The sequence below is a fragment of the Delphinus delphis genome, chromosome 6 (assembly GCF_949987515.2).
Source record: "Delphinus delphis chromosome 6, mDelDel1.2, whole genome shotgun sequence".
Taxonomy (NCBI): Eukaryota; Metazoa; Chordata; class Mammalia; order Artiodactyla; family Delphinidae; genus Delphinus; species Delphinus delphis.
In genome coordinates this window covers 72285996-72299314 of record NC_082688.1, presented here as the reverse complement: position 1 = coordinate 72299314, position 13319 = coordinate 72285996, and the positions used below count along the sequence as shown (strand labels likewise).

The following is a 13319-nucleotide window of genomic DNA, read 5'->3' as shown; positions in this document are numbered from 1 at the left end:
CACTGAAAGTCCACACCTGTAGCTGAATCTATACCAATCCATGGCAAAGTAAGCCCAGGAAGGAACTGAAAAACTATAAACCATACACAAGTTTTACTATTCTTCTGACATTCTTTGTTTTACAATGTCAAGTGGACATTGTCTCCATTTTGTTTCATTCAAAACAAACTATTATAAAAAGCATAGTCTCTTGTGCCCTTTACACAGTCTACCTCTATGTTCCTTTGGATATTTATTTTGTTAGATTTTTCAAGCACAGAAACCTAAGAAATAGAAAACTAGAGCAGAAATTACTGTTAGCCTATGTAAATGGAATAAATATAATAGCCTATAAAAATATATGTGGAGAGAGGAAATGAGCCTGGGGAGAGGCGAGTGATGAGGAGATTGAAACTGGTTTCTTTCAAGGCCATAAATGACTAGTAACTTTGAAAATCTTGCCATAGAGTTAACATAGAATGGTAAATAAGAATGGATAATGTATGCATATATATGACACATATATATTTGAATAATAAAAGTTTCTCGGCATAAAATCAAAATATTTTAATTTGATTAGACTGTGATAGTATATATTTGACTCAACTTGATTTCAGTGAGTAATTAACCGAATTATAACCTATACTTAATGGCAAACACTAACATTGTGAGCCTAAATAAAGGAACAATGGTTGTAATTAATGCCAAAGAGAGTAACATTGCAGAAAGACTGACATTCAGGAAAGCTATTCTGTATTCCTATTAATCTTAGAACTGTTACCTAAATTCCCAGTGCCTCTGCTATGCTCCTGAAAATGAGAAATAATTTATATCCTTCCTTACCTCCTGAGTTACAATGATAAATATGGAAAAGTGCATTGAGCTTTTTGTGATAAAAGGTACTATAAAAATCTAAGGTGTTTTTATTATTATATCAATCAAATAGGTTCTCAGACTAAGTTCCTTTTTGAAGACCCACAACTTTTTATGGGTGAATCATGAAATTGTATTGGGAAATATATTGAAGCTACATAACAGGGCAGACAGATTTTATGCCTTTTGGGGCCTTTTAAACTTGGTTACAATTAGAAATGTGAGAAGATATTTATCATAAGATATATCAGTTAGGAAATTAATGAGAGCAAATGAAAATGTTTAAGAGACATTTTATATAAACACAGGAATTCTAATCCTGGCTTCATCAAATAAATGTGCTAAGTCACCATTTTGTTCCATAATCGTAGTTACCGTGTATTGACTACTTCCTCTATGCCAGGAAGTTTGAGTATTTTACACTCATGACTTCGTTGAACCTCACAGGGATCCTAAATTAAGCATTATTATCACCATTTTGTAGATCAGGAAATCAAGGCTTAGAAGATAAAATAACTTGTCCAGGACCCCACAGTAAGTGGAGTCAGGTTCAAATCCAGATGTGTCTGAAGTGAAAACCCAAGCTCTTAAAATTTTCAAAACTGTAGCTCCTAATAAAGCAACATATCAATTTCCATTAAAAGGATTAATTTTTGGACAAACCATACTATTAAAAAACTTATAAAGAGATATTGTATAAATATAGGCACTCAAAAGATGATTGAATCAAACTGAAATGGGTCTTTTGTCAAAGATCAGGAATAAATAGTTAGAAATAGGAAATGATTATGTATTACTCATTTGACCCTCACCTGAAGATAAATGTTATATCTGGAAAGACAGAATTAGTTGTCTGATTGGTTTTTTTTTTTTTTTGGTAATAAAATCATAATCAGTTTTAAATAAAAACATTTATAACTTTTAGGTATTTCCAAAGCATCCAGTATTTTGCCTTTATACATCATAGAGAGACTGTTTATCTTAAAAATCTATGATCCCATTTCCCACAGAGAAGAATTAATAATGGGGAATCACTTGAAAAATAAATTTTGCATTTAAAATTTTAAAATTATTTTTCATCTTTCATAATGAGTTGTTATGCCTTTAGAAAGTGTATCATTTATTTGTGACAAAAATTAGACAGGAGTGGTTTTTGTAATAATTTCATGCTAAAACATTTTTCTGTTCAGTAATGAAATTTTTTCTTTTTAAAATTATCTTTTAATTTTGAAGTGTTATAATGATTTATATTTTTAAAGTATCTTTTTCTCACATTTCAAACTTAGAATAAATCTTTTAAGCCTTATGCAAATTCTCATCTTTAAAAAGTCCTACTTGTAATGACAAAGAATAGGTTAAGCAGTCCCTTGTATGCATATTTTCAACTTACTTAAGAAAAATAAAAATAAAAACCATAACTTGAGACATTTAAGTTGGCAATTCAAATTTGTTTGAGTAAATACTCAACAATACTGTGCTTTGTAACAAGCAGAAAAATGTCTCATTATCAGAAGATAATATAACATTGCCTAAAAGTTTGGGATTCATTAAAAGAATATTTCTTAAAATGCCTATATAGCAGCCATTATTTAAACCAACATGATAACATTATGGAAAATGATGTTATGGAGGGGAAAAGCTAGCTAACATAAACTTAGATTTCTCTCTCATTGAAGAACCCATACAGCACTCATTCATTCGTGTGCTTGAATATTTTTTAATACCTCTCAGTGTTACAAGGCATGAAGGATTTTTGCAAAAAATGTTCAACAGAAACATGTTTGAGATTCCATGACATATTTATTTGATTACTTCCCTATGAGTAATCAAATGACAATTTCAAAGATTAAAATAATTGTTTTTTAATGTATCTAAATAGTTTAATAACTATTGAAACGTATACTAGCATCTTACATTTTTTCTCATCATTTTTTCCCAACAGATTTATTTTTAATTCTTCTTCACCCCACTGTGATTTAAGCAACCTTTATATTGCCAGTTAAGTGCACTCTGACATTGATCAAAATTTTGGGGTTAAACAAAGTAAAAACTGATCGATTTTCTAAAACTGTGTTAACCATGTGTTATCAGCTGAAGGTACGCTTTTAGAAACGTTGCTAAAACTTAAAATATAAATGCTGCCTGGAAAATGCACTGCATCCTCTCATACTTACACACTCTCATAAATGCACACCAGTGAATTTACAATCTATTCAACCACATGGAGAACCAGATACAGCACAGAGTCATCAGTGAATCAAGGCAACAGGGTCACTGGCTATATTCTGGTCATTTTACATCTTAAACTTTTTGTGAAACATTTATTCAAATAATGCATAGAACTTCATGCTCCATACCCATAAAAGCAGACAGAAGAGTGTAGATATAAAGTGTGCTGAAAGAATCAAGTGATGTCAAAATACACATGTGGAATTTCTTGAGTTTCCTGAAATACCCCATAGTAATTATCTAGGTAAAGGCAGAGGGGATGAAATATAACTCTTATTCTTGTAAGTAGCTAAAGCAGATTCGTTTCTGTGGTTGACAACTTCTTCGGCTATTCTAAAAACCATCCTGGAATCTCTCCTGTGGCCCCATCACTTCAACAAAAAGGTCAGGTTTACCTCAGTTTATGGTAACTCCTCTGCATCTGATTGATCTACTTTTCTTACAACAAAAGGAAAACTTTAGAGCCCATTTGGAATCTGTTTCTAATACTGTAGTCAGAGAGCTTCCTCTGCCCTATGCTCTGATAAAGACACAATTCAGTTTTTCATCAGATTGGTTTAAATTGTCCCTTAATCTCTATTACACCAAACTTCACACAACTTTATTCTTTTCAAATTGTTTCTACATCGTAGTTATGACTAGGAATCATGACCAAGATGATGTGTCCCTCTGCAACTTTTCCTCACAGCTTCCTCTCCCCAAATAATTTTTAAAACCGGTGGACTTTTTCTCTCACCGCTCCCCTCCCCCCATTAAAAAATATATCCCATTCCAGGCGCCCCCTCTCTGCCTGCCGAAAGCATTTTAATGACAGTTTACTTTAGCGGTCTGTCAGCCGACTGCTGCCTCTGCCACCTGAATTTCAATTTCTTAATTTACAGCCCAGATAAAACAGAATGGAGCAGGATCTGGGCTGCTCTCTACATTGGGTTGGCCTTATCAAGCGTGAAGTTTGGCGCATTGCAAACGTATTCAAGTGATTATCTGTTGAGGACCTCTCGAGCCATCTCCATCTCTGCAGCGGGCTGATAAGACAGCTGTTTCTCTAGCCGCTGTCTCCCCGGGCCTCAGTCTTCTTCTGCTACAAACTCTGCCTTTGTCCCCGGGCCCTGGTACGGTCACTTGCTCTATGGGGCAAGGGTTTGATCTGAACACACGTGGGGGAAAAGTGTGAGTGTGTGAGAGGGCAGAGGAGAGAGGAAATAGGAGGGGGAGAGCAAGGAGAGCGAGATAGAGGGGAGGAGGGAAAGAGGGTTAGAGATCCGAGGAAGCTGGGGGCAGGGCTGCGTGCCGAGCGCCGTTGATAGCTCTGATTGACTGGTTGCTCAGCCCGGCTTTATTATTTCAAATTAGACGTGCATCGCACACAAGTGGAAACATAAATCTTCAATATAAGAAAGAGCCTCCGAGCATCGGAAGCAGAAAAACCGTTTCTTCCCAGGTCCCGGTAAAGGGGCCGGCGAAAAGACTGATTGCCACCAGCTGAGACAGATGGTTTCCTTTAACTTTGGAATCTGCTATTTTTAATTACTTGTATTAATTTTGCATGAGATGTATCGGCTCCAGGAGGAAGCTTAGAGAAGGCTGTTATCATCCCTGGAAGAAACGGACACAAAGCTCCGACTTGCCCTTTCTCACCTCCAAGTTTTTTCTTACCTCACCCTCCCTCGTCGCCTAGATCATCCTTTGCATGCTCAGGAAAGACGTGAGTTTACCTTGCTAAAAGTTGGTCCTGAGTAAAAGAGAGGAGGGGAAGAAAGCTGAGGGCATTTGCAGGAGCGTTTAACATAAATGATCGTTGATCCGAAGCTGCAAATAAATTTTCCGAGACACTCCGGGGCACGTGCAACAGATTTCAGCCTGAATATCCGCAGGCAAATCTTCTAAAGGAGAATGCACCTCATACACATTTTGCTGAGAGGAGGGGGAAAGGCGGTCGTGGTAGGGGGCGGGGGGGAAGAACAATACAGGCTGGTCTTAATTTACCGCGACACATTACGTTTAATTTTTTAAAAAACCTGTACAATTCACGTGTCTTTAAGTGTAAACAGTAACCTCGGAATTTAGGGTAAATTCTCGCTGAGTCTGCTCCTTTTACAGCCTTTTCCCTTGAACAGGAGTTTAAAGGCATGATGTAAAGAGAAAGTAAAGGATGTTTGTGGTCCTGCTCACTGCCGTCTCTGGCACTGTTCCTAATGGAAAGTGTTTGCAATATAAAGGGTTCTTTGCGAAATAGTCTCGGAGGTCACTCACCTTCGGATAAAAGGCTTTGCCCCTTTGCCAGGAGATGGAGGGAGCCGGGGGAAGAACGGGGGGAGGGGAGAGAAGGTCGAGCGTGTAGGCGTTTTTGTTGCGATTCCCTCTGGGAATTTCGAGGATTAACAAATCTGGAGTAGGTTTAGCTGACTTTTCGATGACTACCTGGATTTGCATTTATTTTGTATGACCTCTTTGATGAATGACAGGCTCACTAGGGGAAGAAGTGTCTGGGAAGAGGACAGTGGAGGGTGCGCAGCGAGTTCGGGGCGCTAACCTTCCTGGCGGTTTGTCACTATGGCCGAGTCCTAGCAAAAGCCAGCCTAATTCAAAATAAACGTGTTTCTATGGAGTAGGACAGCCCTATAGTCTGTAGAAATGAAATGTTCCCAAGAACTGTAGTTTCTGTGTCTCACTGGGAGGGACAGAAAACTCCAACAAGCTTTGCAAACCTTTATTCAGGCTCGGCTTGTCTCTGTCCATGGTGCTAACTCATGCCTCTTTCTTTAGCCCGGTTTCATGTTCTAAACTCACATTGGTATCAATTTTCTCGACATTTTTTCTTTCTGTTTTCTAAACTGTGGAAGTAAAGTTGACGTACTTCTTTAAGAAGACTAAATAAAATAGTAATCATCAAGCTATATAATAGCTCTATTTCTCACTCAGGCAGTAAACTGTCACACTTCTAACATTATGAACAGCAAACACCCCCCTCCATCATCCCAAACAGCCCAACAAATTAACACAGAATAATATTTTTATACATCTGAGAGGGTATAATGTTTGGAACTATCACCCTAAGCCAAACATTGTAAACTCATTTAAATAGCTTAACTGCTTTCTTTACTTTAAAAAAGTTACAATTGTACTTTACAGCCACCTTTATCATAAAACCCTAAAAGTATCCTCTCTTCCTCCCCAGAACTAGTGTAGGGGGGTTATTTATCATAAAAGACATTGCCCGCAATAGCTTACGAGTATTCCTATGAATGACTGTTCCTTTATAAAGATATTTTAGTAAAATAATCAATTGAATTCATTACTTTTTCTGCTTTGAGAACTATTCTTTTTGCAGCTTTCTCCACGTCGAACTTTTTCTCCAAGCTCTCGGTGACTCCCTATATCTCTCCCTTCTCTGTTGTGGTTTAATATCAAGTACTTTGAAGATATATCAGAGCTAACAAGACAATCATAATTCAAATGCTTTTCTAATACAAGATCAGATGCTGTGGATAATTCTTTACCTAGCTATGAATGAAGAGGGATTGATTACAATTGCTTAATGTGGAGTGTGATGTTTACACATAGTCTTTATTAATTGCAAGATAGAGTATGTTAATATTTCAGGCTGTAACAGCATGAATTTCAAAGTGAAATATATATCCAGGTATCATTTGTGTTAAAGTGATTGTATTCAGTTTTTATTTTTAAAAGTTGGAAAAGTACGTGTTACTTATACTATATTTATCCATTTAAAAGTTTTTAAATGTAAAAACATCTGTTTGAGGAAGTAAACTAGTATTTTAAGACGTTTTCAATTTCTTAAATAATTTAACTCCACTTTATCTACATAGAAAAAACAACTTGTTGAAAATGAAAACATTCTGAAAAATATTTGCTCCTCTGAAAAAACTGAAAAAAGCGTACATACTGAAGCCATAAAATTTAGCATTTGGCATTTGAATGGACAAGTTTGCCATTTTTCAGGTAATTTCTTTAACTACATAACACACAGGCTGGATTTTCATCACTCCACACCACACCCAGCTTTCCATACCCACCCTCCCCCAATCCTTGCAAAAATATACTACTGTAATCCACAAAATCTTTCTTGTGGATACAAACATCAAAAAATAAAACAAAGTATTAGTTTCCACATAATTAGATGGAACTTATGTAATTGTAAGTTAATGGTAAAGATTTTCTTCAAATTGTTGAGAATATTACGTGAACAAATGCAACTAATTCAATATTAAGAGCATACTAACAAGGATAAAAGACAATTCACTTCATTGGTAATTCTGACTAAACAGTATTACACTTTTACCCAAATTGTATTTATTACCTTACTCTTTGTACTGATCTAGGGGTGAAGGGAGGGGTTGAAGGAGAATGACAGCGAACCCAATGTTCCAACTGTTTATTCATACAGTGATTACTTTATTGTGGATGAGGTGGAGGTTTTCTGTTTTTTCCCTTTATTTGTTGTTCCCTCAGCCCCTTGACTCCCTTTCTTCAAACAGCTTTTCTTTCTTCTGCCCCTGAGTTCCACCCAGGTCTAGAGAACAGTTTTATGTTGAAATTAGGACTCCAGGCCTGTTGTTATATAAAAAGTAGGGGTGGGGATTAAGGCATGATAATTATAAATGTCAGTTATATAGATTCAGGCCTCCTTTCCCAAGTCCCAGTTATTGTTATCCAAAGTATAGAACTCGGACATTTTGTACGGGCTATATGGGAGATAAACAGGTCTTCTGTTCTTTGCCATTAAGCACCTATCAACACTCAAAGACACTTTCAAGGAACTATGATTTACTTCAACCCTGACTTTCTAGTCATTTTGCTTTGTGACTATCTGTCCATTTTCCCTGCATTCCCATTCCACCCCCCTGCAATCTCTAACTCTTACCTGTGCCTCCTCTTTCTGGCATTTTCAAAGATAGAGGCTAGTAATAAATAAACAAGTAAAGGAATTTCTTTTGGAAAGGAATGAGCTTCCAGAAAGATGTTACACTGTGCAAGAATTGTAAGTACTGTGTAGGAAGCTGGTGTTACCTTTCAAGATTAAAAGAAGAAATCCAAGCTGGAAAAGAACCTAGGTCAAGTGAATATTGTCTCTACTTATACATCAAGTCGATCCTGAGAACTACAGTTTCACTTGGAGGAAGAAATAAATACCATGAATAAAGCTATATTTCATCCTCCTGAATGTTATTAAAATATGGGGTTTAATAAAGTAGCCTTCATCTATAAAACAGAAGGATTGACAGCACTTGGTCTTCTGGTTAAACTTTCTAAATCCTCAGAGTAAGAGTCCAGATAAAGGCTTGACTATCTTTACTGTCAGCGATACATGTGTGGCCCAAGAACTGTACTGCCACCAAATGCAGAGGAGTGGCTTGTTCTAATTTTATATACAGCTGCTCTTTTTGAGTGTCATCATACACCCCAAAGTGAAGGACCTTAGCTCAACTCAGCACCTCTTCCCCTGGACAGGATGTTTATCCTGCACTTTTCTACTCTGACATGAAGTGAAAGGTAATTCAAACCGTGCAGCTTTATTTGAAAGCATTTCTGACTTCATTCTTATCCTAAAAGACGCTTAAAAAAACCCAAACAAACAAGAGAGCAGCAATATGCATATATTAAAATAGAGAAAGACATTAAATTACCTAATATCTAATATAGAATACTGGAACACAAATCGAAAAAGGCATGCGTGCAAGTAATGGATGTACATTCATCCCTTTCACTCAGTTCAAAGAGAGGGAGCTCTCAGTGACTCATACATAGGGGACAGAGTTTAATGTTATAAAGAAAAGTGCCATAGATGAGGCAGTGATGGCAAAGGAAATGAGTCTTTCCAAAGCAGAAAGATTTAAGAGGAAAGGAGATCGTGCCATATCGCAAAAACTCTGATAGTACTGTTCCAACCCTCCCACGTTGCTCTCTCCCCATCTCTTTTTGCTTCTTGCATTTCCCTTCGCCACCAGTGTTAAGCGTGTACCTCCCCGCACAACTTACCTTGAAACGGGACTCCATTGAGCTCTCGAGAGTGACACAAGGACCTAACCAATCATATCGCGCGGCCTCTCCTGGGCGGCCTCAATAGAAGCGTCTGGACCAATCAGGATCCTGGGTAGATGAGCAAGTTGCGTTGTGGCACGACTCAGCGTATACTTCCGCGCGTGCTGCCCGGGATAGGAGCCTGGCAGAGCAGCTGCACACACGGCAGTGCGGAGGCAGAGAAGGGGTTGGTGATACGGTGCTATAAATCTGTGGTCCAGTCCACCTCCCTTTTAAGACGTCCTCCCCCCTTATTTCTGTTCTCAGTTAGAGATGCAGCAGCTTACTCCTGTAGCGACCTACTAAAAAGCAACAAGGAGAAAGACATCGTCTTTTTGAAAAAACGTTCTTTCGTCTCTTTCTTTGTTCCTTCGTTTGTTTTTCTTGCCCCTTTTTGTTTAGTTGAACGGCAATAGGAGGGTAGTCTCCGTCTTTTTAAACTCTCTTTTTTAAGTTCCCCCTCCCCTTTCATATATTTTTTTTTTTCGCCATTTCTCTTAGCGTTGGACTTTGGGGTCGAAAGCATTTCTTTTTATTTGCTTCTTTTAAGCCGAGCACAGTTTTAGGTTTCGTGCTGTCTTAAGAGAACTATCCAGCAGCCTCTTGCTCATCCTTATTGGGAGAACTGCACCGTTACTTTAAAAACACATATACACAAAAACCTTAAGGGAGAAAGGTAAGTTTCGGTTTGGTTTCTTTAATCATTAGTTGCAGCGATGCGCTGGCAAACCCAGAAAACCTGTAAGTGAGCAGAATACAGAATACGAAGTTAATTGCACATGTTTGTATTATTTCAAAGATACTGCTCTGCTTTTTAATTCTAGAGACCTAGACTAAAAGACCGTGGACGCATGCTTGACGTACTGAATATTCACAAATGTCAATGGCAGAAACTTAAGTGGCAAATGTGGCCAGGGAAGAACAGGGGTACAATGGGAGTCTAGATATTGAGTGAGCTTCGGGATTGAGGTTGGAAGTTCATTTCGTGGGAAGAGAGGGATAACTTGGGTTTGGGGGGGGCGGGGGGATGCATGCCTCTACTTTCGCGAAGCAACCGAAGGACCGGAGAGGCTTTAGGACCATTAAGGGGAATCAGAAGCCTGGACTTGGAGATTAGACCAGCGAAAACCCCCGACTTAATTGCATTAACCAGATAACATGTGCTGGGGAGATGGGATTGCCAGATGGAATTTATATGCTGCACTAGGCAGCTAGTTGTAGTTGACTGAAAAAAGTACATGCCGCCTGAGGGCTGGGGCTGGGCTGGGGCTGGGGTGGGTAGAAGCTGTCAAAACTCATCGTTGCGAGGTGTGCGGGCTCTAATTCACGGCCGCCAATGATCATGGTTGTGTTTAAAAAGAAGATAGACAATTTAGGGCCGAATTCTTAAGCCTGTACCGGATATGAGATTCCCTTTGTTCAGAAAAGCGTAAATAAGATCCTTGGAGCTGTGTCTGTTGGAGGGGCGGCTGCCTGGGAGCCTCGCTGTGCTGCGCGCTGGGAAGTGGATTCCAAGCCCTGTCCTTGGTCCTACGCGGCTGACTTCGCCTTCTGGGTGAGGGGGGAACCCCCTTCGCAGCCGACAAGGCTTCGCAGCCACTCAGTAGCCAACTCGGCTACACATCCCTCAACCCCTTCCTTGCGGCCCCCCACCCACCCCTTTTCTCGAATAGCTATTGTTAAACTGACGCCTGGAGAAAGATGGTTGGGGATGAGACGCTGGGCAGACACTTGCTTCATTTTAACTTTTGTGATTTCTCAGGGTTTAGGAGAAACCAGCTGGCTTTCTACTGCGAAAAAGAGAACACAGGGTAGAGGTGGGAAAGGGGGAGGATGTTCGCGGGGCGGGGAGGGTGGAGGGAATGGTGGTGGCAGTGCCCTTGCCTAAGAGAAGTTTAAATTATTGGCACGAGGGGGTGTGGGCGAGTGTGTGCATGAGAGCGCCCGTGTGGTGCTTGAGAAGGAGAGGATTGGGAAAAGGTACAAAGCCGGCTGGCTTAATTTCTCTCTGCTCTCCATCCCACCCACCCTCCCAGTTCGAAAAGCCAACGCGCGGCCGGTCTTCTCCGGACTCGACTTTGCCATCTCCGGGGTCCTGGGGGCTGGGGATAGCAAGGTGGCAGTGCCCACCCCGGGATCTCAGCGGCGAACAGGACTTCGCGTGGCCATTGTTGCTTAATTTATGCCCAGCACGTTGCCACGTACCCACCTATTTCACGTCTGTAAAGAATTAATATGAGAGCTGTATAACTGTGGGAAATTGGAGGTTGGATACATTCTCTGTTTTCCATTTGCAAGTACGGGTTAGCGAAACTGATGTCGAGACTGGGTATTTTCTCTCGTAATTACCAGCTGCAGATCTGGCTTTACTGTGGCCAGAGTGAGAGAAATTGTCAACCATTTAGAATTTACTCTTAACACCGCTGGGCCAGGATGGATGTCTCTGTACTTTCTCCCCGAAATGAACAGGTTCTTTCCCCTCCCCCGCTCATGTACAAACATTCCTGTTGGTTAAGATTCTAAACCTTCAGCCCTTCCCTACACCCTATTTATTATACCCATCCTCTGGATGTTGAGAGTGGACGGGAAATGGAGGTGGTTTATTTCTTAGGCCTACAGTGCAACCTATAAAATGTAGGCTTAACATGGGGGGGGGGCGGGGTACAGAGCAGACAATAGTAACCTAAGAAATTATTTTCCTAACTGGAAATCAGTTCCTAAAAGTCAGGGGGAAAGGTGTGAGTGTTTGGGGGATGGAAGGGTATGAAATCTGTTTAGGGCCCATAAGATTTCCTTGGTAAAATGGCTTCTTAAATGGGACATCTGAAAGATTTGTTAGAATCTAAAATAAGTCAAAAAAAAAAAAAAAGACGGAGAGAAAATGTTGAGGGTTTAAAAATCACCTTTTGGGGCATTAAGAGAATAACTATTTCTCTTAGTTTTTGCTGAGTCTGTCTTACACCAGGTACTCCTGGGTTCCCCTTCCCTCTTTTATCCAAGTGCTTGGCAGCCCCACTTTATAAAGCTTAACCTGTTCTGGAGTTCTCCACGAAAACGCAGTGTTTGCCAACTAGAAGTGGTTTGGAAGACTTAGGGAACTCTGTTGAGAGAGAGGTCTCCCATGACTTCAAGAAGTCAGTTTCGGGAAGTAGGGCATCATAAGGCATTCTAAGAGTTTTAGGCTTGGATTGGCAAATTTGGTAGGCCCATTTTTGCCTAACGTTTGGAAACAGGCATTCTTAGCAATCCCCCCTGCCTGGGATGGGAATATTATAATTAACTGTTTAGAGGGAGGTCAAAGAGGCGCAGGCGCTTTGAGCCGTTTCCCCAGGAACCCGTACAAAGTCAATTAAGGTCATTTAATTGCAAATCGTAATTGGGGTGACAATAGAAATGCTGATATAGAATCAATTAGCTATTTCTGGTGTCCCCAGTCTGGGTCCCCCAAATTGAGGGATGGACTGTCTCCATTTCGATCATGGCTGAGCCCCCTACTTTACTGTCTGATTTGACTTCGCCCAGGAGGGCAATTTTGTCTCCTCTACCTCCCGCCCTGGGTTAGAGGAGTCCTTCCCCGCTTCTCCCCCAGCCCCGCCCGTCGCGTGGGGGGCGGGGAGCGCTGGCCGCCCTTAGCGGACCTTGCTGCATCAAACCCGCATCATGCCCTTGAAGCTGTAACCTCGGTCACGTTCTTGCGGCGACTCAGCCGCCCACTGCTCAGTTCTTTCTCTTACCTCGTGCGATTACAGGTAGGTTTGACAGGTGATATTTTTAAATGTAGTTTTTTAGGGGGAAGGGTTAAAACGGAAGCCTTTGCATTGAAAGAAAACAAACACACAAAAAAGCCCCAATATGACAGGTGCTCTCGTAATTAAGCGGATGAGCAGGTGTAAAAACGTGCTTCCGCCGCGTGGTTTGGGGTCGGTTTTGACTCCCAGTCTTGGGTCTGGGTCTGAGGACTGGCACAGGTTTTTCCTGGGGAAAGCGATTGAACTGGGCGTGGGGGCGGGCCAAGGAAAGGCAGCGATGGGACGCCCCCTCGGTGAAGAGTTGGCCGTTTCAGGGCTTCGGTGGGGGGCGTTGGAAGGATGCGGCGAGCGACAGGCGCTTATATAGTCGAGTGCAGGATTTCCTACTTTGTGTTTGAAGCAGAGTATAGCACCCCACACAGGTACTCGGGGCTTATTTGAACATCA

At 40.7% G+C, this 13319-nt stretch overlaps 1 protein-coding gene across 5 annotated transcripts in view; it reads left to right on the top strand.

Annotated features, from left to right (window-relative positions):
- Window positions 1-4729: 4729 nt before the first annotated feature.
- ELAVL2 (ELAV like RNA binding protein 2) overlaps window positions 4730-13319 on the top strand; it is a 139984-nt gene continuing 131394 nt past the window's right edge. For 4 of the 5 annotated variants that reach the window (XM_060014849.1, XM_060014848.1, XM_060014847.1 and 1 more), the window contains exon 1: window positions 9363-9799. Coding sequence is in view for 1 of the 5 variants with exons in the window: in XM_060014850.1 (XP_059870833.1) it covers window positions 4772-4786 (15 nt within the window). In the remaining 4 variants the exon portion in view is untranslated. Of the gene's footprint in view, window positions 4787-9362; window positions 9800-13319 lie in introns of those variants that run through there. The other variant, XM_060014850.1, reaches the window with a different exon arrangement.